Source organism: Phoenix dactylifera, chromosome 6 (assembly GCF_051530095.1).
Source record: "Phoenix dactylifera cultivar Ajwa chromosome 6, Ajwa_hap1_PhDact_Kaust_v1.1, whole genome shotgun sequence".
NCBI classification, from domain to species: Eukaryota; Viridiplantae; Streptophyta; class Magnoliopsida; order Arecales; family Arecaceae; genus Phoenix; species Phoenix dactylifera.
The window spans coordinates 37281133-37308374 of record NC_143195.1 but is presented as its reverse complement, the minus strand read 5'-3'; the positions used below and the strand labels follow the sequence as shown (position 1 = coordinate 37308374).

At 37.2% G+C, this 27242-nt stretch overlaps 2 protein-coding genes across 3 annotated transcripts; one reads left to right on the top strand and one right to left on the bottom strand.

Annotated features, from left to right (window-relative positions):
- Positions 1-7748: 7748 nt before the first annotated feature.
- LOC103703883 (cytokinin riboside 5'-monophosphate phosphoribohydrolase LOG1-like) lies at positions 7749-10887 on the top strand. Its single transcript, XM_008786918.6, has 7 exons — positions 7749-8036; positions 8321-8418; positions 8504-8534; positions 8757-8856; positions 9302-9372; positions 9590-9733; positions 10530-10887. The coding sequence occupies exons 1-7, from the start codon at positions 7887-7889 to the stop codon at positions 10620-10622; spliced, it is 687 nt and encodes a 228-aa protein (XP_008785140.2). The 5' UTR covers positions 7749-7886; the 3' UTR covers positions 10623-10887.
- A 7769-nt stretch (positions 10888-18656) lies between these two features.
- On the bottom strand, positions 18657-25804 carry LOC103703882 (uncharacterized). 2 transcript variants are annotated; one of them, XM_008786917.6, is made up of 3 exons: positions 25521-25804; positions 21823-22725; positions 18657-19091 (listed from the first exon to the last, which is right to left on the bottom strand). In XM_008786917.6, exons 2-3 carry the CDS (start codon positions 22680-22682, stop codon positions 18917-18919), a joined length of 1035 nt encoding a protein of 344 aa, XP_008785139.4. In that variant the 5' UTR covers positions 22683-22725; positions 25521-25804; the 3' UTR covers positions 18657-18916. The 2 variants fall into 2 exon arrangements, with proteins under 2 accessions (XP_008785139.4, XP_088580187.2); XM_088724061.2 differs by lacking the exon at positions 25521-25804 and adding an exon at positions 25309-25513.
- Positions 25805-27242: the final 1438 nt, after the last annotated feature.

Genomic DNA, 27242 nt, shown 5'->3' with positions numbered 1-27242 from the left:
CCAAACATGTATTCAGGGAGGCCAATGGGGCAGCCGATTGGGTGGCTGGCCATGTGGCCCACCACTCGGGGTATGCCCTCTGGTCAGGGGAGGCGGAGCTGCCATTGGCACTCCGTGAAGTCTTGTATTTTGATTTTATTGGGTGTATTCGTACCCGTACTGTATGAAGTACCCGTTTTCAGCAAAAAAAAAAAAAAAAAAAAGAATACTGGCCAGTGATATAAAATATTGGGATTTTATATCAAAAAAAATTCTTAGTGTCCTTTCTTCCGTAGCAAAAAAAAATGTGGATTCCACTCTGCATGCACAAGTTTCTTAGTTTACAATTAGACCTAACTTGGATGCCTCTAGTCCAGCCCACAGCTAAAGTAACATAAATTAATGCAACTAAAAAGACTCTAGATCAATGTAAAAATCTCTTTCCCTTTTTTTGCGGTAAAAATGGATTTATCATACCAATCAATTGTAAATACATCCTTTGGAATCGGCAAATAAAATGTCCAACAAAGCAGAAAGAATATTTGACATAATAATCTACAACGTAGTCTCATATGATTAGAGATATATGAAGCCATCAAATCTGCACCAATATTAGCTTCTCTATATGCATAAATTATCTCTTTCCCTTTTATTAACCTGAGTTGGATGTTCATATGATACACATGTAGCTATACATAGCATATGTAATGCCAGTGTACCAAGTATTGGATATGTTGATATACCAAGCGTGTCATCATCTTATTAGGTTTATTTGTGAAACAAATTTCACATACCAATTGCTTAAAGACTAGAACTTATATCACCAACAATATCTATTTCTAAACTTCTCTTTTTTTTTTTTTTTTTTTAATATAAAAATGGTGTTTCATATAGCTCTTAAGTACAACCAGCTACATCAACAGAAAGAAAATAAAACAAAGCATAAAAGATATCAGTATCTCTAGTCCAGTTAACCTCTCCAGAATGCCGGGCAATGAAGGAAGCAACCCAATCGGCAGCTCTATTCACCTCTCGATATACATGTATTGCATGAAAGGAATTTATCTTTCTAACCAGTCTGCGAATCTTCCGAATCAGTGGGTGACCATCTTCAAATCTATCTACTATTCGTATCAGGTCAATCACTGTAGAGGAGTCACCTTTAAAATATATCCTATCTGCACCAAGTACCTTCTTCTTATATAAGATGCCCTTTTAAGTTGCCCGCAACTCTACTTCAATAGCGATCAAATCGGAGATGCGCCAGCCTCCTGCGGCAACCAACCTGCGCTAATAACATCTTGTCACAAAGCCTACTTTACTGAGCTAAGTGGCCCAGTTTCCACGTAAGAGATGCCCTGCGTCTACAGCGAGCTGTCTCCCATGCCGGTGGTTACCATCATGGTTGAGGAGCCTCACTTCCATATACTTAGCTTCATGTCATGACGTAAGAGCCCGAGTCGTTGTCCTTTGAGAATCCCCCATCTCTTCTTTGCTTTTGCGTTGTTCGCCTACCATCAGCGTACTTCATCCTGAAAAGAACTCGCACTCTTTCTTACGGCAATCTCCTTTTTAGCAGAAAGGAGGTTGTGCCATTTGCCACTTTAAATCAGCTAGATGCACTGCTCTCGCCGGGTGCTGCCGAAAGATTGTTGAAGAACAGGGACCTCTACGCTCCGACACCGCAACTTCCAGTGGGAGAATAGGCCTGGCCCCACCACAAGAGATATGAGCAATGAGTGTATATATTTAATTCCCAGTACCTCCATCTTTCGCAATGAATGCACATATGCACTAATATCCTAAGATTTTTACAAAAAAAAAAAAAAAAAGCCAGCCAACATGTATTATTTAAAATTATGAGATTAAATATATGTCCCTATACGGATGTTCACGTACTTCTTTCGTTTAAGCAATAGTATTCTCATAATGCTAAAAGTTCAAATCTACTTAAATTCAATCACAAATATTATAATTTATTCATGATCAGCTTCAAAAATCTATGCTGTAACATCCTCTAGTTTATATGGACTATGAGTCAGGCCAGCTCAAGTACCTCACTCAAAAAAAATAAAAAATATGATTTAAATTTTTTCCATATGAATCATGGTATAAAAATAATATTTTAGTTCAACCTATCTGCACGTGCTGTGTAAAAGTGCCTAACTATTTTCTTATTGCTTCAAATATATTATATTTTAAAAACTATAGTATTTTTTAGAAATAATATATATATATATATTAGTACAACGGCGGCTCACACGCAACCGATATGAATGAGGCCAACAAAATCAAAAAACAATAACTCACTAAAAGGCTCCAGCAGGGATCCTTAGTCTTCTTATATGAACCTCCGAGTGGTAGGCAGCAAAAGACGCAATCCAGTCAGCCGCACTGTTCGTCTTTCTCAAAATTACTTCATCTTAATATTGAAAAAATAATATAAAAATTATTTCAAAAAATATATGCATACGCTGCATCTTTCCCTTTTTTTTTTTTCTTTTTAAATGTATGTGCACATCCACATTGCTATGGAATTTTTTTTTTGGCACGTCTCAGAATTTCCGTGTCGCTTGGTCCGTGGGTAAAAATTGCGATGCATGGAATTGCTTGCTGTTTGGTGTTCTGCATCAAGAACCGATCCACTGGAGAAAGTGAGGTGGGTTCCAAACTAGCTGTCGCCCATTGGGAAATGCGAAGCACAGGAGTTTCCGTGTGGGGACGCCGGATTGTCTTCTGGATTAGATTGTTTGACTGTTGGACATTGACAAGTACAACCGAGACGGGTCAATAATTCTGAGTACCAGATGGGATCTTATCCCCAGAAGGACTCACCACCTCATCAGATTCCTTTCAGGGTAGGACCGTTACACGCGTCGAGAGGGACAGAGAATATTCCAAAATCAAATATTTCCAACTCCCAACTGGACATTCGTGTAATCCAAAATTTCGTCCCAAAACCTTATTTGGGTATATACCAAAAAAAAAAAAAAAAAAACTATTTGGGTAAGTGGTTGATCCATTACAGGCCAAAATATAGATCCATGAATTCAATTGGAGCCTTCAGTTGCTATGTCTCTTTTAGGTTTTCTTTTTTCAACACTCCCAATACTCAATTTGCATTTCTGAATGGCCAATACTTGCCTCATTATCCAAAAAGATAAATATGGCTTTGGAAGAAAAAAAATTTGACGCACCGACAAAAATTTAATTTGGAAAACATTTGAAAAGTTGGAGAGCTTAAATAGATTCCACAAAGTTTATTTAATATAAACTAATAAAATAAAATTTAATTAATATATGCATCTAAGACTAGATAATTATAGCATGGACGAATCTTTCTCCATTTCTTTCTCTCTCTCAAAAAAAAAAAAGTTGGTCAATATGACTATATATTAAGTTATTATTAATCATAGGACCGGAAATTTGGTTTCTCGCATTCTTTATTTCTCTTCCTCTTTTGAGAATAATGATAAGGTTTCTCACGGTTCTACTATAGATAAAATAATAGTATAATTATTTTGCAATAAGTTAATGCACATGCAAGCTAGTTTATGAAGCTTGCCACTTGTGTAGGTCACTAAAAGCTTGGCATAGTTTTGTAGTTTGGCTGCAGTGCAATTTATCTTCTATATCTATGACATCCATAGGCATATGAAGCTTCCTCTACAAGAGCATTGCAAGTGTGGGCAACTATTCTACTCCTACACTTACTATATAGCTGTAATGCTGCTACAGAGAGTGTCCCAAGATTTCCGGGTCAATGTATTTTAATGTATTGAATAGATCCAGTTGTCCAGTTAGATACAAATTCAAAAATGTTATGTGCCAACAGTCCGCAGTTTGTCCCATCCAAATGTACATAATTAAACCTTGAGAGAACTCTTAGCCACTTTAAAAAAGTGGTTTTGGACAGAATATTAGCGAATAAAGTATTGTAAATAAACTAATGGAAAAGGAATAAGACTAGCGTAATAGTGGAAGTTTTGTGTATAAATGTCTGCAAAGTAAAAAAAGGCTTGCATTAGGTAATGTGGAATAATTTTCAATAAGAGTAGTAAGATAAAAGAAAATAAAAATGGTCTTAATGTAATGTATTCTTCAAACCATATTTCTATTGATTTGTAATTCTTTTCTATTCCTTGGGGAGGATCATCTTAAACAATTGCTTAAATAGAAAAACAATTGCTATCTCCTTTGGTGCTCTAGGCGCATTATTTCAATTCCTCTCAAATACATCGATATATGTAACAATTCAGAACTTCATCCAAAATAGTTAGCCGAAAGGTATTATTTGAGTTTCTTATACTCAAAATCTACCTAGCGAATAACCGATGTGGAACTAAACATATGCCTGCATGGGTCATCACAATATATATATATATATATATATATATATATATATATATATGTGTGTGTGTGTGTGTGTGTGTGTGTGTGTGTGTGTGTGTGTGTGTGTGTGTGTGTGTGTGTCCGATCAAAAAATTGCCAAGAATTCTTAAAACCATCTTCTCGACCAAGTTGGTGGGTTGTAATGTCCCTTGTGGAACTTGGCTATGGTGCGATATCATGGTTTTGGCTTTCATTGATGGAATGCAACTTTTGACAAAATAATATAAATTTTATAGAAAGGAAGATCCAACATTATATAAAAATCCCATGCGGAAAACATGTCCGTGGACCCAGTTTTGGGGATGCTTTCCTTTTGAAAACAACCAAATCAATACTATATCTCGCATTCACCCATAGGTTTCGTTGTCCTCTTCAGCATATCCTTGTAGATGCAAGTGATTCTGGTCATGTCGCAGTAATCCCATACGCCCATGACCATGAGGGATCTTATGAATGTCTCGGGAAATAGCTTATACCTGCCTGGCTCCAACTGGAGTAAGTAAGAAAGAAGAAGCAGAAGAAAGAAAGAGAGAAATCAGGCTAGGCCGGCTTGGGCCACATCGCCGCTCAAGCTCAGCTTGGAATTTTTCTTATTTTGGCCGAGCTTCGACTTGAAATTTTTTCTTTATATCCCGACTAAAGACCAAGCCTGAATAAGCTTGTTTAAGCCAAGAAAAGCTGCATTCCTTCTTGCCAAGTTGTTGCATGACTGCAAATTACATAGGGCTGAAAACGGATCGCATATTGATATATTCATATTTATATCCATATTTTTTAATAAATACGAATTCAGATACCGATATTAAACAGATATTAAAATTAATATCTATATTTATTCTAAATAGATATGGATATGAATCAGATATTAAACATATTCATATTTTCCTATCCGAATACGGATATAAATCGGATATTTTTTTTGGATATTAATTAAATTTGAGCAAAATTCAATGATGAAAACTAGCAACAAAGATATGACCCTAAAAAAAGAATTCAATTAAAAAAATAATTTTAACAAGCTTTTATTAATAATAAAAACCAACAATTTTATACATGATATACCCTTCAAGGTTGCTTATCACCGAAATAGACGGGATCTATGGTATCTCCAAAGCATCACGGCTTTCGCTAGTTACAATTATCGGTGAAAACTAAAAAGTGGACGGAATCTTCAAAACCCTAGTTGTTGGAAAACGACGAAGAGAAACGAGAGACAAAACGGACGAACAAAAGATTTGAGCCTTTTAGACATGCATGGTGATTCGAAGAATTTTATTTGAATCTTTTGTATTTATGTTACCGTCATAAGTGACAGGCATCCGATATATGAATTTTTTTTAGTTTAGATTTGGTTAATCACTTAATTAATTTTCCGACTTAACTTAGACTTTTTCTTTTCACTTGCCTTTGTTATACGGATATTTGGATCTAGATCCAAATCCAAAAAAAAAAAATCAGGTGTATCTGCATCTGTATCAGTGTCCAAAAGATTTTTAAATCGAGTATCTGATTCATATCTGGATCTGATTGGACTAAAAAATTAGTATCTGAATCCAATTTGAATCGAATACGAAAAAAAGATACAGTTGGATATAACCCGACTCGCTTTTAGCCCTAAAATTACATGCATGCCTATCTGCAATGCTATTGTATCAAAATAAGATGTGACACAAGAAAGTAGGTGGATGAATGGATGGCGAGCGGAAAAATGCATGGTTACAGAAAGAACAGCATGCGGTAGGTGTCTTCTTTTAAGCCTTTCCCTACCAACGTTGGTATCCATTTAGCCTTCGGCTTTAGGAAAAGCAGCAAGGCAGGAAGATTTCAGTCCTCCGAGGGGACACTTTAATTGATCTGTTCCATCCACTCCTCCATTGCCTTTGGTTGTGGGCCAACATCACATCACAATGTAGTGTTATTAGAACTTATAAGAGGCGAAGAAGGCCATGAAGAAGGGTGGAGAGAGCATGTGATATTCCTCTTCAAAGTTGAAAGCGTCCTCCATCTCTGGATGAGGGTCGGAAAGGTTAAAAAGTTTCGGAAAAGGAATCGCCTGCTTGGCTGAAGGATGTTGAAGCAAACGCCGGCCCGCCGAAAGTTTGCAGCTTCCAGGAATATTTGCATTGACAAAGAAAGAAGTTGGAGTCATAGCAAAAAAAAAGAAGAAAGGAAGAAGTTGGAGAGGGGATAAAAACAAAGTTGTCAGTTCTTGAATTAATAGAAATCATACTCTCCACATGTTTGATTCATTTGGAACTACACCGATTTTCTTTTGAAAATTGGATCATTGTCAATTGTTGATAATGCTCTTTAAGTTTTCATCAAAAATTTTAAAAAAAATATCAAAAAAAATATTTTTTTTAATTTGCTTACATGCTCTCCCGTCATGCAATAACCTTCTACATGATATTATACTGGGCTGCTACACGGTGATTTAATTGGTTGGATGATATCATAATTTTTACAATAAATATATATAAGAAAAAATTGATAAATAGAAGAAAAAATTGACATGTATGACGCATATGGCATTATCAAAAAAGAAGAGTTATAAAACTAATAGACGATTATAATTTCATCAAAAAAAATTTGAAAATATTAAATAAGTTTTTTATAATTATATATCTAGATATATTAAAAATAATTTTTTTGAAATATAAGAAGACTGAAATTATTCATAGCTCGAACATATAGTCACCAAGCCATTCGTCTAATAAATAAGAAAATGAGCATATTATTGTATACCTATTATGATGACTTTATGGTATCATGGGACCCAATAACTATTATTTAACAAGATCACTATTTGCATAGCTTATTTGATCTTTTATATTAAGTTTATATCTCTTATATTAATATTTCTTGATATTGCTATATTTTCAATTTATAATACGAGCAATGAATGTATTTTAAAAAATATCTTCTTAATCTTAATTTTTCAATTTATACTAGTTATCCTTCGACAGGGTGGATGGTTTCCCACGCGGGAAACATGCCACAACGAAAAAGCTGAAGGTCCATCCCATCGCGATGACACGGCTGCATCCGAACGAGCTAAAAATCTATTAAAAATAGAATAGAACGAGAAGCAAGAAAACAAGGTGACAAAGAGATGGTGTCATCCTGTACTACCCTATCAAAACGCATGGTTGGATGTTCCTGCGGAATGTTTAACATTCACCTAACGAGTCCCCATACATACCATATAAGCCTACCTTATTTGTTATAATCAATTATGGTTTTTTCGTTCTAGAAAAATAAAGTCCAAAGTCCAAACTCCACACAAATTTTTCCAAGCAGTCAATGAGTTTAAAAGGCCTCCAAAGAAAGCCTATCTTCCTCTCTCTCTGTACTGTGGCTATCATGATAAATACAAGAGGAAGCTGAAGGGGGGAGAAACAGATTACTGTAGGGAAAGAGGAGCAGAGTCTCACATAAAGCTCACTAAAACCTTATAGGATAGGAACAGAGAGGTCCTGAGTTCCAAATATTTGAGCTATCCTTTGGTTGGCTTCATGGAAACCCAAGCACAGACTCTGCCGCCAAGCCAATTGATGCCCAAAAGGTCCTCCTCTAGGTTCAGAAGGGTGTGTGTCTTCTGTGGCAGTAGCCCTGGAAACAAGCCCAGCTACCAGCTTGCTGCCATCCAGCTCGGCCATGAACTGGTCAGTCTTTTATCCTTCTTCTTCTTCTTCTTCTTCTTCTTCTTCTTGTAATTATGCTTTAGAATCACCACTTGTGAGGTTAATGGTGCTAACCTCACAAGAGGAGGACAAAAGGGAGGACAGTTGGCCAAATTAGAGGATTGAATCACCAAATGTGAGCTGAGATGGTCGTCTGGAACAAAATCCATCTGGAGGATTGCTCCTTTTTTTTTCTTAGAAGTGGAATTGTTTATAAAAACTGATATAGGATCATGCTCTGTTTTCTGCTCATGCTTTGTTTGCAGGTGGAGAGGAACATAGACTTGGTTTATGGTGGGGGAAGTGTTGGTCTCATGGGCCTTGTCTCCCAAGCGGTCTATGATGGAGGCCGCCATGTTTTGGGGTCGGTCTCTCTCTCTCTCTCTCTCGCTCGCTCGCTCTCTCTGAGAGTCAAACAATAACTCGTCTGGTTTTTGGGTGTCTTGCAGGGTCATTCCCAAAACTCTCATGCCCCGAGAGGTATCATATATATTTTTTCCCCTTCTTTATCCTTTTCTTCTCTCTAAATACAGTTTTACAGAAATTTTTTCCCCTCTCTGTATACAGTTCGTATCTGTTACAATACAACCATCAAGAAGTAATTCCAAAAAATAAAACTGCTCGATCGATAATTTATCGCTTCTACATAATTATCATTTAGTCTAGTTCTCTAGAGTAACTAAATAGATTTGGATATTCCAGATAACAGGAGAGACTGTAGGAGAGGTGAGAGCAGTCTCAGGCATGCACCAAAGGAAGGCCGAGATGGCTCGCCATGCGGACGCCTTCATCGCTTTGCCCGGTAAGGATCCACAAAGTGAACTTAAAAAGGGAGTCACCAGTAGGAATGATCAGTGTTGTCCTGCGCACAAGCATCCTAGTTTCGCATAACATCAACAAATCTTGGATCTGTACAGTGTATCAACTTTTTTGGCTTGTGCAATCCAGAATGCTATTTTGCTGGATCCAAAGTTCGATTCTGGAAAATATTGGCCCTCATTAACCTATGAAAGATCCTGATAGCTCAAAAGTCATCTTGATTGGATGATTATTACATCCGGATCGATGATTTGCTGAGTTTTCAGGGTCAAGTTGTTACATATATTTTTTGAGGCATCAGATTGAGACTGTTTCCAAGCCAAGGCTCCAATTATGGTGTTCCATTTTTTTTTTTAACACTAGTAGCTACATGTGTGAGATGCATGCCCATTACTTTAAATTTTGAGTTTTTTTTTTTTTTTGATTAGGTGGTTATGGGACCCTGGAAGAACTCCTTGAAGTGATAACCTGGGCTCAGCTGGGAATCCATGACAAGCCGGTAAGACCCCTTAATTGTTTATATTTCTTATACTTCTCACAAGCAGAAGCCCATTCATTTAAGATTTGAATAGTCTTTAGCCTCCCAATTTTTCTTCCCCTGGCTCTTCTTGCTTTGTCACACGGATATATTAATCGCCTGGTAGCTACAAAAATGGCACTGCGAATGGTAGTATATGGCCTTAATATATACGTGCGTGGGCGTTTGTTTTGGACAGGTAGGTCTGTTGAACGTTGATGGCTACTACAACTCTCTGCTGTCATTCATCGACAAGGCTGTAGATGAAGGATTTGTTACACCTGCTGCCCGCCATATCATCATCTCTGCCCAAACTGCCCATGAGTTATTATGCAAGCTGGAGGTATTTTGTTGCTCTCCCTTCCCACCAGTCTTTCATAAATTTTCCCATCCATACTTAATTTAGTTAGAAAGTTTTTCCTTCTTTTCTATCTCTTTCTTCTACAATGTATTCTTGATCACCGCAATATTTTGAAGTTATAATTTATTGTTAAAATCACCACTTATTTCAAAAACTTAAGCTCTAACATCATGTTAAAAATTACCACTTGTCCTAAAAACTTAAGCTAACAGAATAAGATAAATTTATTTATATATTTTATTTTTTATATTTATTTCTCATATTTATACCTAAATCTTATCATGTTTTTTTTTTTAACATAATGAAGATGTCAACTTTTTGATTGGTAAACAATTATTATGTCCCACTATCTGTTTGAAAGTAAAACTCTTTTCTGTATTTCTAACCATAGAATTGGCAGTAATTTATATTTAATCTTGTTGACCAGATATTTTTCTTTGTTTTATCTATATAACAAGGAAAAATATGTATGAAAATATAAGCTAGTATACAAGCAAGCATTACTGTGTGTAAAGAAATAATATGAAATGGCTAACTTTATAAGCACTCGCCATTAGATTGTAATGGAAAAAGATTGTGTCTTAAGTTACTAACTGTATCAAGACTATTTAGAAAGATCATCTTAACTTGTTTTTTTTTTTGGGAAAAAGTTGAATGGGTAATGGGTCACTACAAGCTTTTTTTAAAAAAAAAAATTAATTTTTATATTTAGAAGGCTATAGTTTCTGAAAAGACAAATAAGGAATGAAACAGTTCTCAATTGTTTCATGACATGCAGGAATACATGCCGATGCACGACGGCGTTGCACCGAAGCTCAGTTGGGAGATGGAGCAGTTAGGCCACTCGCCCAAGTCGGAAATCGCCCGTTGACTAAACCGCGCACATATATTGACAAATACTCAAGCTTGGTCCTTGTATTTTTTTTTTCCTTTTTTTTTAAAAAAAAATCTTCCTCTAATCTGAATGTCCGCAAGGCATAAAGTTGTTACATATTTCGTCGTCTATTCCTTTTCTTTTCATCCGTGATGTTGAAGTAGGTCTCGTCTTCGCCTTCATTTTTGGGGGTCAACTTTTTTTTTATTATTTTATGATTACAATGTTACCAAAACTCACTTGTAGATACTTCTTCATCTCCCTTCCTGTCTTCCATAGCGATATTAATATTAATATAATTAATATTTATTATTTTTATATTATATTTTATATTTCATCCTACCAGCTTAATTTTTTAGGATAAGTGGTGATTTCAATATGGTATGAGAGCACGCGAAGGAGATTTAGATTGGGCCCACCTAAAGGACACGTGGAGAGATAGTATTGGGGATTGCTTTGCAGTCCAAATTTTTCCAGGCCTTCTTGGGGGGTGGTGAAGACGTGGCCTTGGGCAGAACCCATGGGGATGATGAGACGTGGAGGCCGCGGTTGGTGGCTGGGATGAGTGGTTGAGGTGCGAGATTTGTGGATAAGGGGCGGCTCCATCCATGCTCGCTTGGAAGGAATCTGAGAATTTGAAGCTAAACATTGAAGAGACCAAGATGAGAAGGGTGGGGGACATGACCTTGGACTTTGTTGCCAATGCACTAGATTTTACCACCAACCTTGCCCCGACCAATTTTGACCAAAATGTTTCCGACTCTTTTTAATGCATGGTTCTCATTTTTGTTGTCATTCTTTCATAAAAGCTTCTTGCTAACAAAAGCGCCAAGTTAATAAGACAAATTAGTGTACCAGAATGTCTCTTTTAGCATAGAATTAACTTAATGAACCATATTCAAAATTCTAATATTAGTAGTTTACAAAAATCTCTGTATGGTGATGGAAAACCATCTTGAATGTGATAATTGTTTTATGGCTCCAACATAAACTTCAATCAAAATGTGGTTTGTTATGACCTTTTCTTTTCAAAATCAAAGGATAAGATCTATGGAAATAAAAACCAATACGTTGATGTCTTGTGTTAGATTCTAGTAAAATAATATTCTTTTCAAAAAAAATCCTCAAACAATTCTAGATTTTTCCTTCACCAAATGATTCTTCAAATTATCCTTAGCAAATGCAAATATCAAGAAATACTCAATTATTCCATGCATTGTTTACAAATATTACAATTTATTTACAAATTATTGACAACCATGTCAAAGGAATCTATATAAATTATAAGTTACCGCTATTATATGTTGTTGATGATGGTGTTCCTTTTTTTCATCAGCATCTCTCGAATTTGATTCCATGTGAATAAATGATTGTTCGACAACCTTTCATTTTTCATATTTTATTGGCATTCTCATTGATAATTTCCAAAGATTTTCAAACTTTTGATTTTTCTTTTCTCTCTCCTGAATTCCAAAACCTTTCCTCATACCAAACACAAACTTTTGCGAGAGTTGGAACGCAGTTAGGTATACTACATGGGATATACAATCAAGTGATGGTGAAATGATAGGAGAAAAGGACACATAACTCTAGAATCTAATGGGGAAGAAAGCTCACTTGCCTAGGTCCCTGAAATGGACATGACATAAAGAAAGAAACAGGCTTCAAACTAAATCCCCTCCGCCTCTAGATTCCAGCACACACCTGAACCCTACACTGTTGAAGGTTTGTCCCATGCATTAAAGAGAGGAATTTTAGAGCTTCAGGGAGGGAAAGAGAAGCCAGTATCTTTCAGGCCATCAATGATTGATGCCTCGTGTCTCGGTGAGACAGGGCAATACAATCAATTGATTAATAGGGATTTAGAGCAATGCCTAATGAGCTATGCCTCCTCTGCAATGAAATTGTGCCACCAAATATTCTAAGTTTTTTTAGCTTAGTGGAGATTAGAGAGTAAAACGCAATCTTGTGTTTCTGATTAAGCTCTTGTGTGGTTTCTTTTCAAATATAACATGTAGTAAGAGCTATTCTGTAACTATACTATCTTTTCCTCAAACCATGTAACTAACAAAATATATTATAATTCATAGTTGCAGGGAATAGAAACACCTTTTGGTAAATGGTAGGATTAAGCTGAACTCCCACCATTAAAAGCTCTCATTTTCAAGAGATCATAATCTGATTCAGAAAGCCACCTAGTCAAATCATAACGAATTCTGCAGCATAAGAGGATTGAGCAGGCAGCTAGAGGATTTAAACACAGAGGTTACAGCTCTCTGCACCTAACGAAGAAGCAAACGCTGAATTATTGCCGATCGCAATAGCTAGATGTGTAATTATCTTGTTCCATTTGAATAAAAATACCGAATAGAGTGAATTGTCTAGAACAACTATGCTTTGAAATTTAATTGGCAAATTCCCATTACCTAATAGCTCCAGTTGTTTTTTTTTTTTTGTTTTTTTGATGAAAATAGAAACAGTTCAATTACCAGGGGGAAAAAAAAATCATATGCTTTCAACCTTAAGTTCAATTGCGCCAGTACAGAGAAAATTGTCATTTCTTCCTCACAATCTTGAATCTTTCCAATTAAAACACCAAGATAAGCCAATTAGGCAGCCTCACCTTTGGAACAACAATCAGCTTCTTTTCAGCCTCGTGTACACCCATTACTCTGAGATCCATTGAAACATCTGCGAGTTCTGCTGACTCACGGAAATCACAAATTGTCCATGGTTCTTAAGCTCACTCATGAACTCATAATGTTGACTTTGAACAATAGACGATCTCTAAATGCCATAATTGTTGTTAAAGTTGATCAATGATGACAAAATGTTTCGTCAAGTGCCAACTATTGAAAAAATGAGAATTATAATTCGATTATATTAAACTGACTCATTTAGAACTATAAATATGTCTCGCTATTTTATGGTCATTCTGGCCAAAAACAATATAGACAAACCCATCTACATCATGAAGTTTACAAATAAAAATAAAAACAAGCAGAATTCCCGGCCAAAGGGAAGTGATAAATAATTAAATTAACAGAAAGACTTTGAAAAACACTAAACATAATGCAAGATAGAATACGTCAGGATTTATCTAAAACCATAGATATAGAGAGGCAAGGAGAGGGGGTCAAATCACTTCTTCAACGGTGAAGTAGCCTAGAATATATATATATATATTATTCAACAACCCATATGTCTTGTGGCTCCCATTAAGCCCGAGAATTTAAGCTAGCAAAGTGATAAAAGCCAACTCCTGCCTAACCCAGTTAGCCAACAACAAAACTAGCACATAAAAGTTTACTAGTTTAGACTACGAAAGCTCACTGGCGGTAGCTGACTCTGTTCTTTTGGATAAAGTTTCAACGAGATCAGGGCTGCATCATGTGGAAGTACGGTTCTTTCAACCTTTCACCATTACTTGAAGAAGACCACAGGAAGAACACGAGTATCTGGTCCGCGTGCCTATCCATATGCCCAAAGGTCAACGACTAGGGGACAAAAGTAGTTCATATTGTCAATACGAACACATCAGCCCATCCATTGTTATCCTTTAGAACTTTGAGACTTCATCTTTTCCTACGTTTTTGTTATTCTTAAAACTTTGCGGCTCCATCTGTTCCCATGTTTCCATGAGTGACCCGAATCCTAGCCTGTAAGATTATGATTTTCTTGTTCATTCCACTTGTAAAACAAGTTCATCTCGGCCGAGGGAGAAGGTAAAACATATAATTTTAGATGAGTAAATCTCAGTGCTTCATCACTGGAGATGTCTAAAATAGGTGAGTTCATGTGTCTAGATTGGGGACATATTCTCTTTTGTGGCAAAACATGGTTATAGTGAATGATGATAACGTTGGGAACAATCAAAACAACATCTAGTGTCCGAGTTTCATTAGAAGGTAACGAATGTGCGATGCAAGGGAGGAGAAAAACAAAGAATAGGACTTGTCAGAGGTCAACTCAACGATTCCCCTTTGCACGCATGTGAGCCTCTTATTTGAGGGGAGACCTTATGAAGCCCAACACTCACAACGTGCTCTATGGCTGCTCCTTACCCTAGCGTTTCCTATAATCATATGGCAGTGGAAGCCACTTATCACTAAAGCACCCTCCTGCTGCTTTGCCACTTCCTCATGTTACATGGCATGAGCTCTTATAAAACTTCTCCATAGCCGTAGCTCTTCTCTTGTAATGTCGAAAAGGTGACTACTTTCAACCTCACATTGAGCTCCATGTGACAACTTGGGCAATGCCTCAGTGACTCTGAAGAATCTAAGGAAGGTGAACTTTCCTGTTGGCATCTAAATGCGCTTAGATATTTAAATCCAAGTCTTTTTGGCCGTGCCACTCATCTATATACCCAAGCCTAGTCTTGGCTTATTTGTGAAAGTAACTTTTGCAGCAATTGGCACCATCCAAATGGCTTGATCTCTACTGGTGCTCCTTCGACATCCATAGCACTGAATGAGAACATGACCTCTGATGACAATGGACGGTGACAAAGGACTCGTAAAAGCCAATGCCTGGAATGAGGCTAGCTAGCCATGGCTACAGTGCTCAGGCCATCTTTGTGATGGAAGGAGTCCATAAAGAAGTCATCAAATGAACTGTGAAGATAGCATTCAATGAATCATTATGTTTTGAGGGAAGACCTCAGCATTTGGCTATATTTATGATGAAAGGTCTGAATGTTCTCAATTTGCGAAGGTCAACACAGAAGTGAAAGTGTCACACTACTTGGACAAGTGCATCCCCTACAACCACGATGGAGGAGACATCCCTAACCTTTTGAAAAGCATGAACTCCAATACCAGTTCGTAAGAAAGCCCCTTTTTCTTGAAACAATTATTTTTTTAACCTCCTAGAATTCTAGTCCTGCAGTCTATGAAAGTCCTGTCACTACTCAGAGAAGCACAATTCACGGTGGAGAGGAAAAGCAAACTAGAATCGAAGCTTCCATTTCAGAATTGATTTATCTTACCAAAAAGTGTCACTCGTGATGGGAGAATGTCCGTGAGGAGGAGGCAAGAAAGGGAGTTTCAGAGGGTCAACCAATGAGCCTGCATGCACTCAAAAACTATAGTAAGTGACCCTTATCCTGACTGGAAGAAAGCTGAGTGGAGGGAACACCCACATCCAAGAAGAATAAAAATTTCAGACTTTCTCAAACTATTCTCTGAAAGAATGGGAAGGTCTTTTCCTACTGAGGAGCACAGATCCTCTATGGTGAATGGTCTGTCATGCGGAACTCAATGACCATCGGATGGCTATCAAACAAAATAACTTTGCATGCCATACACACCTGTCCATCTTCTGATGGCAGCCATCGAGTGCGGCGCGGCACTCTGCGGTGCAAACCGCACACTGCAAGGGATCTTGGGCTGTTTCCTATTATGAGTCTTCCCGAACTAATCATAGGTTGAGAGGAAATCATAGTGGCAATGTGGAAGATGCCTTACTAGCTGGTCACTTTGCACATGATAGGTTTTTTAGGTGGAGTAAGCTAAAGTGCAATGTTCAGAATATCAGTAGAAAAAAGCATCAACCTATAGGCACTTACAGCTCCCAGCACACTGATGTTAGACACAAGCTGCCCCAGAAGAACCTTGCCCAATGAAATCCAAATAATTCAACAGACAGCCTGTTGTCACATGAAACGAAGAGTGCCAAGTCTTTAAAGCCTAAAATCTGTAATTTGTAGCAGTTCATTGTGTACTCGATTAGTTCGGAATAGAGCATGTAAAAATTGCTAGGAACATTGATTGGATTATCAAGCAAAGGATAAGTAGATCCTCAATAGCTAGTTATCATCAATTGAATTGTCAAAACATGGCCAATTTATGTGAATCACAGCTGAACCTACTGTTGCAGGAATTGAAGTCCCTTAAAAAGTTATAAACGCTTGAAAACTGGAATCTTGGAAGATTATTGTTCTGGGATATAAAAAGGTTCCTCTGGTGATGTACAAAAAACTCAGGAAGTTGGCAATGCTTCGGACTGCAGAAAGATGACTCATAATCAACCTCTGCTTAACTTGGCCTAAATGAGCTATCAAATTTTTTTCTCGATCAATTGATCCTCGAAAAGACAACAAATTGCTCTTCATTCAGCAGGTTTGTGATTCCAAACGCTAGGCTCTCCAAGAGAGAACCTGAGATGATGCAATGTAATGGACCCATTCTACTCCTAGGAGTGTACTTGATATAATTTTTACAATGCAGTGGAGCATTCCATTTCTGTGACATGAAGCAAACCACAATGAGAGAGTTCAAGAACGACCGAGCATTTCTGCTTTACATAGATAGGCATCATTGAGTTTTATCACTTTATTCTTACTCCTTTATGGAGGCAAAAAATCTCGTGTCCAAAAGGACAATTTAACGAAAATAGTGTTATCGCAAAGTTAAGCCATTCCTGTAAAAGTATGTAAGGCACCTATATCAAAAATCAAACCTAATGCAAGCAACAGGAACAACAAATATGAACAATTTCCTCAGAGATGCGTTCAGTGCCTACTGCTACAAAATGTTTTAATATCAACCATGAAGATTTAAGTGTGTCCTGGTGTGTGTGTGTGTCTTTGTACTCGAAAAGTAATTGGCCCCAAGTACTTCCATACAAAATCAATAACAAACCTTTTCAAATGAAAATCTACATCTTCGGCGAACACGTATATTGCCAAGAAACTAGGTAGACAACAGGTTGATACATGGCGGATAATTTAAATAGTATGATATTGTGTTCTGATTCAATTTATAGTTATTGAGTTATTACTTATATGCGTTTAAAGATGTCCGGATCAATTTTAATAGTTTGGATGCTCAAATTGCATGCCCTACCATATCTTTCACCTTGATAATATGTTAGCATCATCCACTTCCACTTGTGTTCAAGTAAAAGACATTCAGAAAACTTTTTTGTTTAGACATTGTTGATCATGATCCATGGTGATGTTGCTTTCCTTTTTCTTTTTTTTTTGGTGCATGTGCATGAGTGCATGCATGCAAACTTGATTTTTTTTTTTTTTAAAAAAAAAAAGTAGCCGTTGCAGACCATGGTCAATGGTAATTTGGCATGGGATTTTTTTTCTTTTGTGCATGGGCGTGAGAGGCTCTACCATGTCACCCATTTCCACTCAATGTTTAAGTAAAAGACCTTCATAAAACTTGATTTTCTTGATTTTTTTTCAATGAAATTTAGACACCGAGCGGTGATTTTACATGGAATTTTTTTTTTAATTGTGTGCTTTTTGAAATTTAGAAATTGTATAACGTGGTGAATGGTGATTTTGTGAGTGTGAAATGTGAAGCTCAATCTTTACTACACTCAGGTGATTGATCATCAGGATCATCAGCATTCCTTATTGTATTACGTGGTGAAATAATTACTGAATTAATGTATTTTTCTTAAATGAAGAGAGAAGAGGTCTCTGCCATAAAAAGTAAAGAGGCAGAGATAGATTAAAAAATTTGATGGGTGGATGCTGTGGAATGAGGATGCAAGATAATGGAGCAAGTGTGGCATGGGCAGAAGAATTCGGCCACCAAGGAGCTGCTCTCTGGTTAGGGTGGACTTGGTTTCATGAAGAAATCAATAAAATACATGATGTAAACTACCTGAAAGAGACTATTGAAAAGTAGGGCAAATTGCCCTTAGAGTGACATGTTCAGCACAAGATCAGCTAGAGGCATACACTGCGGCAGACAAGCAGAACTGCCTGCCTGTGCTGGTTAGTGGTGAACTTGAAACTTATTGGATCATACAAAATGTCAACATGTTTATTTTCTAAGAAAGTTCTTGTCATTAGAGACCATGAACTGACATATTGTAGGATTGATTTATAACATATTGGAGGTCCAAATCAGCATGACGGGACATATACAAGATGGGATCAAAGGTTTGTGGTTTATAGGCATGCCACTGATCTTTCTGATCAGCCCATCCCTTCTTCCTTCATGCTTTCCTGTACAAAATCACATCTCTACATAAGATAAACGATAAGCAACCAATCTATAATGGGAATTAAGGTCTAAATAGTAAGGATGAATTGATAGGCAGGCACTGTTGACAATGCATAATCTAATGAACAGTCTTATAAGAGCACAATTCTCCGCTCGATACAAATTGCCCCATCTCTAGCAAACATCGTGATCTCAACATCCATATGTCCTTTCCAATAATAGATTTGTTAGCATATGTAATTTGCAAAATGAAAATAGATAGCATGTTGCTATCACCATTTAGGATAACCTGAGGTGAAAATTCTGATGGTAAATCATGAACTATATGCCAGGACTGTTCAATGCCATGAACTTCATCTGTTCATTCATAGCCAGCAGTTGTGCTTCCTTCTTATCAAGCATAGCAGTTAACCTGACATTCTCTTCCATAAGCTTCTGAACTTCAGCCTCCTTTTGCATTTTCTCTGCCTCAAGGCGAGCAGTCTTGGCAATTAACCTATAAAAGACCACAATTAAGTGATTAACACGATCAACATGATATTTTCTGCAGAAACCCAATTTTAGATATAAAGAAATTTAGTACCTCGCTGGATGTTTATCAAATATTTGTAGACGACCATCATTAAGATATGGCAAGAAGATCAAATTTATGCAGAAATTCAAAAGATATGGCAAGAAACTCATGCATCAAAAAAAAAAGGACACCCCTAGGCTCCAGCACAAATGTTTCATGTATATAGAACTTGTAATAAAAATTTACAAAAGGACTAAATTTCTTTTCGGGTTACATATCTATATCTCTTTTTAAGATTACATCATCATAAAATTCTTGCCACCATAAAATCATTCTATTGAATAAAGCTGTAGTAGGCGTAGCCAGTGGTTTGGTGACACTTCAGTCAGCATGATGAGCAATGGTAGAACCACAATAAAGAGAGAAAATGCATACTAGGAGACAAGGATAGCTAATGGGCTTTTAATGAAAATGGGAGAAAACATACTCCAACATAGCATCCTGCTTGAGAAACTCAGTTACCGCTTGAGAAACTCAGTTCATCTCAATAAGAGCCAGTGGCAAAACTCGATCAGAGACAACAAGCAGGGTTCCACCCAGAGCCGACGTGCTGTCAGGAAATTTGATCCTTGGCTTGTGAGCAAGAGAAAGTCAACAGGCTTCAAGAAAAAGAGCCAATGGACTCTGAGGAAGTCCAAGGCTTAGCTGGTGACAAAGAGAGCCTATAGTTCTACAAGACGAAGGGGTTCACCTTAAGCTAGTAGAGAAGGGGATAGATTGATGGATATGTTGAAGATTGAAGGGGCTCACCCCAAGGTAGTAGAGAGGGAGATAGAGTGACAGATATGAGACACTTGAAGAGATGGGCAGGATGAGTTATGGATGTGTCTAGAGAGTAGTCCCTATCTCTCTCATGTATACATATATACATACATACTTACATATTGAGGCCGTTGGATTTTATTTGCTGGGTAAAAAATGAAACAAATGAAGTTAGATCAGCATTTATTATGGGAAAGGTCATGATAAAAGGTAAGTGTTTGATTGAGTCCAATCTAAGGGCCTAGGGTTGGGTTTTAGGGCTTGCTGAACACATGATCTATCCAGTTTGAGTCTGAAACCCCAACCCGACCTAATTATGAAAAGCGCTTACCCTATGTTATTGCTGTCTTGCATCACCAACCCCGTAAGCCTACAATTGTGTATTAGCAATGTTGGGGATTTTTACGTTGTTGCTTATACTTTTCCTAGGATCCACCTTCCCATTTAAGTCAACTCTTCCATAAAGTTGCCATGTCAGCAAAGTGACACCTTTGTGACTTAACCTTACACAAGTTAATTGCTTCCTCCTGCCCATGCTTTTCTTTTGTGGCCATGTATCTTCAACCATCATCTCAGCTAATCTTTTGGACGTGACATCATGGTGACATTATATTCTCTCATAGGCTCTTATACTCTCTAATCCAATAGAACCTACCAGTAGCATCACATGGTCAATTCACCTTTTCAGCAGTAGTCTTGAATTCTGATCCACTTACACTATGACATGGGGTTTAAGAAAGAGTTCAGTGACCTATAGACTTATGTACAAAAATAACACATGCATGTTTAATGTGTTTCTCATAAGCTTTTGATTGGACTTCTGTCCAATCTCTCTCTCAAAAAAAAAAAAGTGTTTTCATAAGCATTTTTACATTATTTTATGAATCAATGCATTTTGAATATCAATGAATTCACTGCATGGTTTTTACAAATGGTAGCGTGCGAGAGTTCCTTTAAGATTCTACATATTTGACTTTATACCAGAATAGCAATTCCATCAACTCCAATGCTTTTCCTCAAGTTTCAGCCACCATGTTTTTTTACGTTTCTCAAATGACAAAATGACACGCTCACATCGATTATTATAAACAAACACAACATGAGTGTCATATGAAAAACCAGATGATTGTTAAACAAACAGCATGACGCCAGTACAATTAACAATTAGTCTAACTTGCACTAGCTAAAAGACATTGGTTTGCTGTTACCCTAGAATAGCAAGAATGCTGTAACTACTAATTCTTGGAAGACACGTCCTATGGTAACCAAAGAGGGCTCAATGTTTAGATAGTGAGTAATTAAATTACATAAGCATGCATTATTTTGCAATTTCTTGGCAATTAATGCAATCACATTGTTACAAAGTAACATGCCATTTTCACTGAACCCAGTGATTTTCAGATCATAGAAAAATCAAATTAACTTGGTCTCTGTACAAATTTAATCAACTTCAAACACAATCTCAAAATCAGGAGCAAGTAGTAACACAAAGAAGCAAATCTGGCTTTACATGCGAAACAGTTAACTTCGGGGACACATTGAAGTTGAAGGTGAATCAAAAGAAGAAACATGAAGGGTGCAATAGCAGATAGCAGGACTCCTTTTGTAACTGAAATGTTATGTATGCAGGTCATGCAAATTTAGGAGATTATATATTTATTGTAGACCATTATCAAATCCAAATTAGACTGCTACACTACAAAGGTAGTACGAAAGTCATGCTGCATCTGAAAAAATGTAAAAAGGAAAAAAAAAAAGGAAGCATCATAAAGCAAGAACACAAGTGCATAATAAGGGGAAAATAAACAATAAGCATATGCTCAGAAAAATATGGATTTCATTCCAATGAAAAGCACAGCATTTGCAGTTAAGCAAAGTAACAGGATGATACCTTTCAAAAAGCTTTTCCATTGTTTGAAATTGTTTTTCTGAGGAAATAAGGGTTTCTCTCACACTGATGAGACTGCTAACATAGGATTTCAATGCCTCAAAATCTTGCTTTACACGGCAAAGCTCTTGTTCATTTTCTGCAGCTCGCTGTCGTTGTCTAGATATTTCCTGCACCATATCTTCAACTTTTTGCCGCATTTCATTCAAAATGTCATTTGCACCCAGTGCAAATTTTTCCATCTCTTCAACTTTTGCAGACATGCTATCAATTTGGAGTGTCTTCTTTCTAATTTCTTCCATGCCAAGATTAACTTTCTCTTTTTCGATGGCAGCTTCATTTTCTGCCATAATAACCTTTTTGACAAGAGACTCCATAACAGCTGTTACCGTGTGCACTGACTTTAGTATTTCAACAAGGTACGCTCCATCATTTGCATCAATAGATCCAGACTCATTGCCGCTTGCCCGTAGTATTTCCTCCTCTGAACTTTCAAATGGAGAAAGATCAATATCCTTAGACCAGTCAGATAGTGGTATGCCATGTTTGTCAACCAGTCCCACTCCCTCCCGATGCTTGATCCCACATGAAGCATGGGCCATATGTGGATTAGCCATAATTCTTGCTTTCGACTTCAGGTAAGTCAGTAAGGTGGCAGCTATTTTGCCATTACGCCAAAGGTGTTCCAACTCCCTCTTTGCTTTGTCTTCAGAGCATTTAATGCTAGCCTTTACCTCCATAAGCTTTTCATGTAGTGCCTCAATTTGAGATTGGTGGCACTCCGACTCATGCCTACAGACATTGTTTGTTTGACTGAGGTGAGACTTAAAATTCAATGACTCACCTTCCTTACAGTCCTCCATGACCTCTTTATGTGTGCGATACTAGCATATGATACAAGGTTTTCTGTTTAAGAGAAAAACATTAGATAGCAAAATAAAACGAGAGGAGATCTTGTACTATTTTTATCATTTCTTTTCATATTTTATAGTAAAAAGTGACAACTCTTTAGTAACACTAGATAAAGAGGAACGTGCTGTGCTTGCTAGTTGTGTTCGACAGACAAATAGTAGAGACACCAACATAATTGTAAAATTAATATGGCACAGAATGACAGCTTAATGAGTTAGATTAGAATGCCAACTGGATGCAAAAATGTTAAACATTAAGATCTTAATCCCCAGAAAAAATCTACAACTCTACTCAAGTAATGCTCAGCAAGTATTCATGCACCTCTGGAGCTTGCTTTGAGCAGGAAAAACTATTTAGAATGTTTCCTGTCAGTCTATAGACTAGAGCAGCTTTGTTATCCTGTGGAGAAGTCAATCTGCAACCATGAAATCTTCTGATTTCCAAAGTCCTGCTAATATGGACTGCTCAAGTTTCATCCATATTCATCCACATTATCTCTCCCTTAAACGAAGATGCTACAAAATTTCAGATATTTTGTTGTCCATACAAATAAGATTTCCATTTAAAAGATATTTATCCCAAATTAAGTAGCAACTTCTCCAAATGTGCAACACCAGTCCGTTTAATGCAAATGACCTTGTCAACATACTGACTTTGCCAAACAAACTACATCCTCCACCCTTCCAACATCTGATGCCATGCAAAAAAAACTGCCTACACTAAAAAACTGAGTTAAACATTTTACAAAAAAATTGGTTCATTATGGTTCATATAAACAAAGTATAAAAATATTGTCTGGTTACTTATCCTAGAACCTGTTATGAAGAAAGTGATCATTCAGAAGTGAGAAAAATAACTTTATTTATTTTAGGTTTTCAGTTAACTAGATCTTATGAAATTAGCAATCAAACAGCCCTTTAGTGACATCGCATGTAGCCCTTCAAAGAAACGAATGGAGGAGAAGGATTTATTAAGCTGGCCTTAAATAGTTAGGATGAGACTTGACAGTTACAGTAATACAGCCGCTTAACTAACAAATCATTTCTAAGGTTTCCTTTTGTAGCAGGAAGCCCATGATTAGCTTCGGACCAATTTAAGGACTTCGCCCACCACAGGTATGGATCAAAATAAGTTTCTCTCAGTCAAAAGGGTGAATTATGCTGCTCGATCCATCCAATTTGCAACCTCAAGATGAAAGTTACCACCAAAGTCCTGACTCCTTTAGGCATAAACTCCCTTGAGGACTAAATTGCGAGAAATCCTACTACCTTCTTGCACTCTTGCTTTTTAGCTCCCTTTGGCTTGATTGTTACTCCAAATTGACATTAATTGGTTAGACTGATATGAGGAACTATCTCATATGTTGACAATTTGGAAGCAAAACCCCTACTTTAGTCTCCATCTTCTAGGTCTTCGTAAAAGAAGAAAGATCTAGGAGGAAGAGATATTTGGCCAAGATTAATGATAAATGCAGAGAGTGGGCCTGGACTTTGACTCACTTTAATAGCACCAAGATTATGGCTGCAGAGATTAAGAAATTTAACAAGGGTTTTATGGGTAAGTAGACTTTGAACCTATATTGGCTGACCTTCATATATGCAGTGGTTGGCTATGATGACTTTTATGATTCAACATTTTTAGCATGCATGATCGTATGCATGCTGATCATATCTCAACTAAACCAAACTTGAAAAAGACCAAAGGTTGCACAAATTTTGCCTGAAATAAATTTCTGAACTGAAATGTTAGGTCCAAGTCTAGCAGGCTTAAAGCCCGAACTCATATAACCCATGGTTGGGCCAGATGCAGCCTTCAAAAAGCCTTAGCATAACCCTAGATTTCTCAATTTATGCAATTTTGCATTCCAATTGTATCAAGCAACCTACTGCATGGCGGATCTCTCTTTTCAACTGGCTATATGGTAACCTTTATTAGCTGGTCACCTAGGCCGGCCAGCACAAGATAGGCTTTAAAGGCTCTTGGTCTTGCTCTGATTCCATGAGGTAACCACTCTAGTAATAGCAACTTTCACCCCAAGCTTTTCTAATATAAACCTAACAACATGTCGGACAGTGAGATATCGGCTTCAAAACTCAAGCTGATACAAAAAGTTATATAAGTGCTAGGTGCATAAAGCTTATGGCTACCTTATAGGAACGCTAACAGGTTCTTTTTCTGCTTCTTTCTTTCAACAAAACAGTCGAGTGAATATATTTCCACATGTAAAGAACCAAATTAACTAGTAATAACACCAGCAAACAACAGGAGGATGTGTTTCAGTTCTATTCGTCCATTTTAATTCATTCTTTCTTTTTGTTCACACAAAACAACTTGGCTCTGCTATGGCTAGGTTCAAAAAAGAAATTATATGGTTCAATATCAACCAGCCAAATATCTAACATTTGATCTCAATGGTATCAACAATGGTAAAAGAAAATGATACTCCGTTTAATATCCCAACATAATGCATTAACGATCAAAATAGCAGCTAACCATGCCACAAAATAAACAGCAGCGAGAATATTGAGGCAAATAATTGAAGAAACTCTAGCAGGTAAAAAAAAAAAAAGACTGTACTTTTAGAGGATTCAGCACATAAAAATCTACCGACTCCGCAATAATAATTCGACGTTCGGAGAAACACAGTAAACGGCATGGACTGGCCAAAACTATTCAAAACCCCTAATCCTAACCCTAGCGGTGACCCAATTAGATTCCGATTCCCAGTAGGAAGAACGGAGAAGCAATTGGGCGAAAGAGATTAAAGGCAATCCAATCGGGGAAAGTACCTTGAAGTAATTTCTTCGTGACGAAAGCGTTGATCCTCCGTTGCCTTCTCTTTCCCCAAACCTCTCGCCCCCTCTCCCTTCCCCTCCCCGTCCACCTCCCCGCTTCTTTTTATTTGGTGTTAGGTGTTTGGGGGGCGTATCTCTCAGCTAGCCTTTACATACCTCGCTCTTGCCGGCATTACGGGTTTGGGTACATGATTCCCGCTAGAGTAACGCTACGCGGCCCAAACCTGGAACCCAAGAAAAGGTTCGCAAAATGCTACTCAAGTTGCGACACGCCATGTGATACGGAGGGAGCGAGGGACACGCTATGGCGTCAACAAATAATGGGGTGTTCGCCGGTTCAAACCGGTCCGTTTAAATTTTATTTTTTTGAAATCGAACCGATTTAAATTAATTTTTAAAATTTACATCAAAACTGAATAAAATATATACTACAAGTGGATAAAACCAGTCTAAAAAAATCAGTTCAATTTGGTTTGATTTTTCAGATTGTGAGCTAAAGAGCCTTTTTGTCAAAAGCAACCAAATGCAGTGGCTAAATAGACTTCTATCTATTTTAGTTTGAACGGGCTAAATTGGCAATTTTAGAAAGTTAAGATAGGCTCCTATATATATAACTCTATAAGAAGAAGATTGCCAAAATGACCTCGCAGTATGAAGCAAATAGGCAATTGATGACTTATGACATGTAGATGTGGAGCGTTCTTTTGGTTTATGATTTGATGTATGATGATGAATTTAATGATTAATTTGAATAACTAATCCAAGCAAAATATATTTTTTCAGAATGAAGCAATATAGTTTTTTTAACTATATTTCTAGTTTTGGTTTGTGCATTTATTTTCAGTTATTAGTTAGATGATGGATAGAAAGAATGTTACTATAAAAGAATGCATTAGTATGGGAGAGATGAGAGACATGTTCCTAAGATGGTGTGGGGCAGAAAATCAAGTTAGATAATGAGCACTGGACTTGAGCAATGACCTAGGTCCAAGCCTAACCTAAGTATATTGTCAATAGCTTAAAAACCTTAGCCTAAGCCTATCTCAGTCCAGCCTAGAACCTAAGATATTAAAGTCCGAGCCATGCTTGCTATTTAAGAACTAAGCTTGAGGATTGATCTGAATATGGTGGGGGTTGGGGGGTTAGGTGAGGGGGCCTTGGTGGAAGGAGGAAGATATAGGGTAAAGCAACAGGTTAAGGAGCAATGGATGCTTTTGAGTTATGTTGGAAGGGGGAGAGAGAAAAGGATGGACAGATGGAATCATGGAATATGAGAGAGAGAGATAGAGAGAGAGGAGGTGTCAACCTAGGAGGGAATGAAAGAGAATGAGAGAGCAAGAGAGGATGAGGTAGAATGGCAAACAACAAATTACTCCCCCTGCAAGTAGAGAGAGCTGCAGGCCCTCTTGTGTTGCTTTTCTATACTTGATGGAGTGTAGTCTCCTATACAGTAGTTAATTCTAGCATTGAGTCCATTCTTTCATGATCAAAACTATGCGATCCCCTTCTGATCATTCAGTGTCAAGAAACTTCCTTTGATGTTGTGGGAGATGTGGTGGTTCCTAGTAGTGCAATGGATAATCTATTATCTGGTAAGAAAAAAAAATAAAAAAGAAAAAGAAACCAAGGATTTCTAGTGAGAGAAAATTAGGAATAATTGGATCAAAAATCAGCAAGAGTGGCAAATAGCAACTGCTTTCTATGATGGCTTCAATA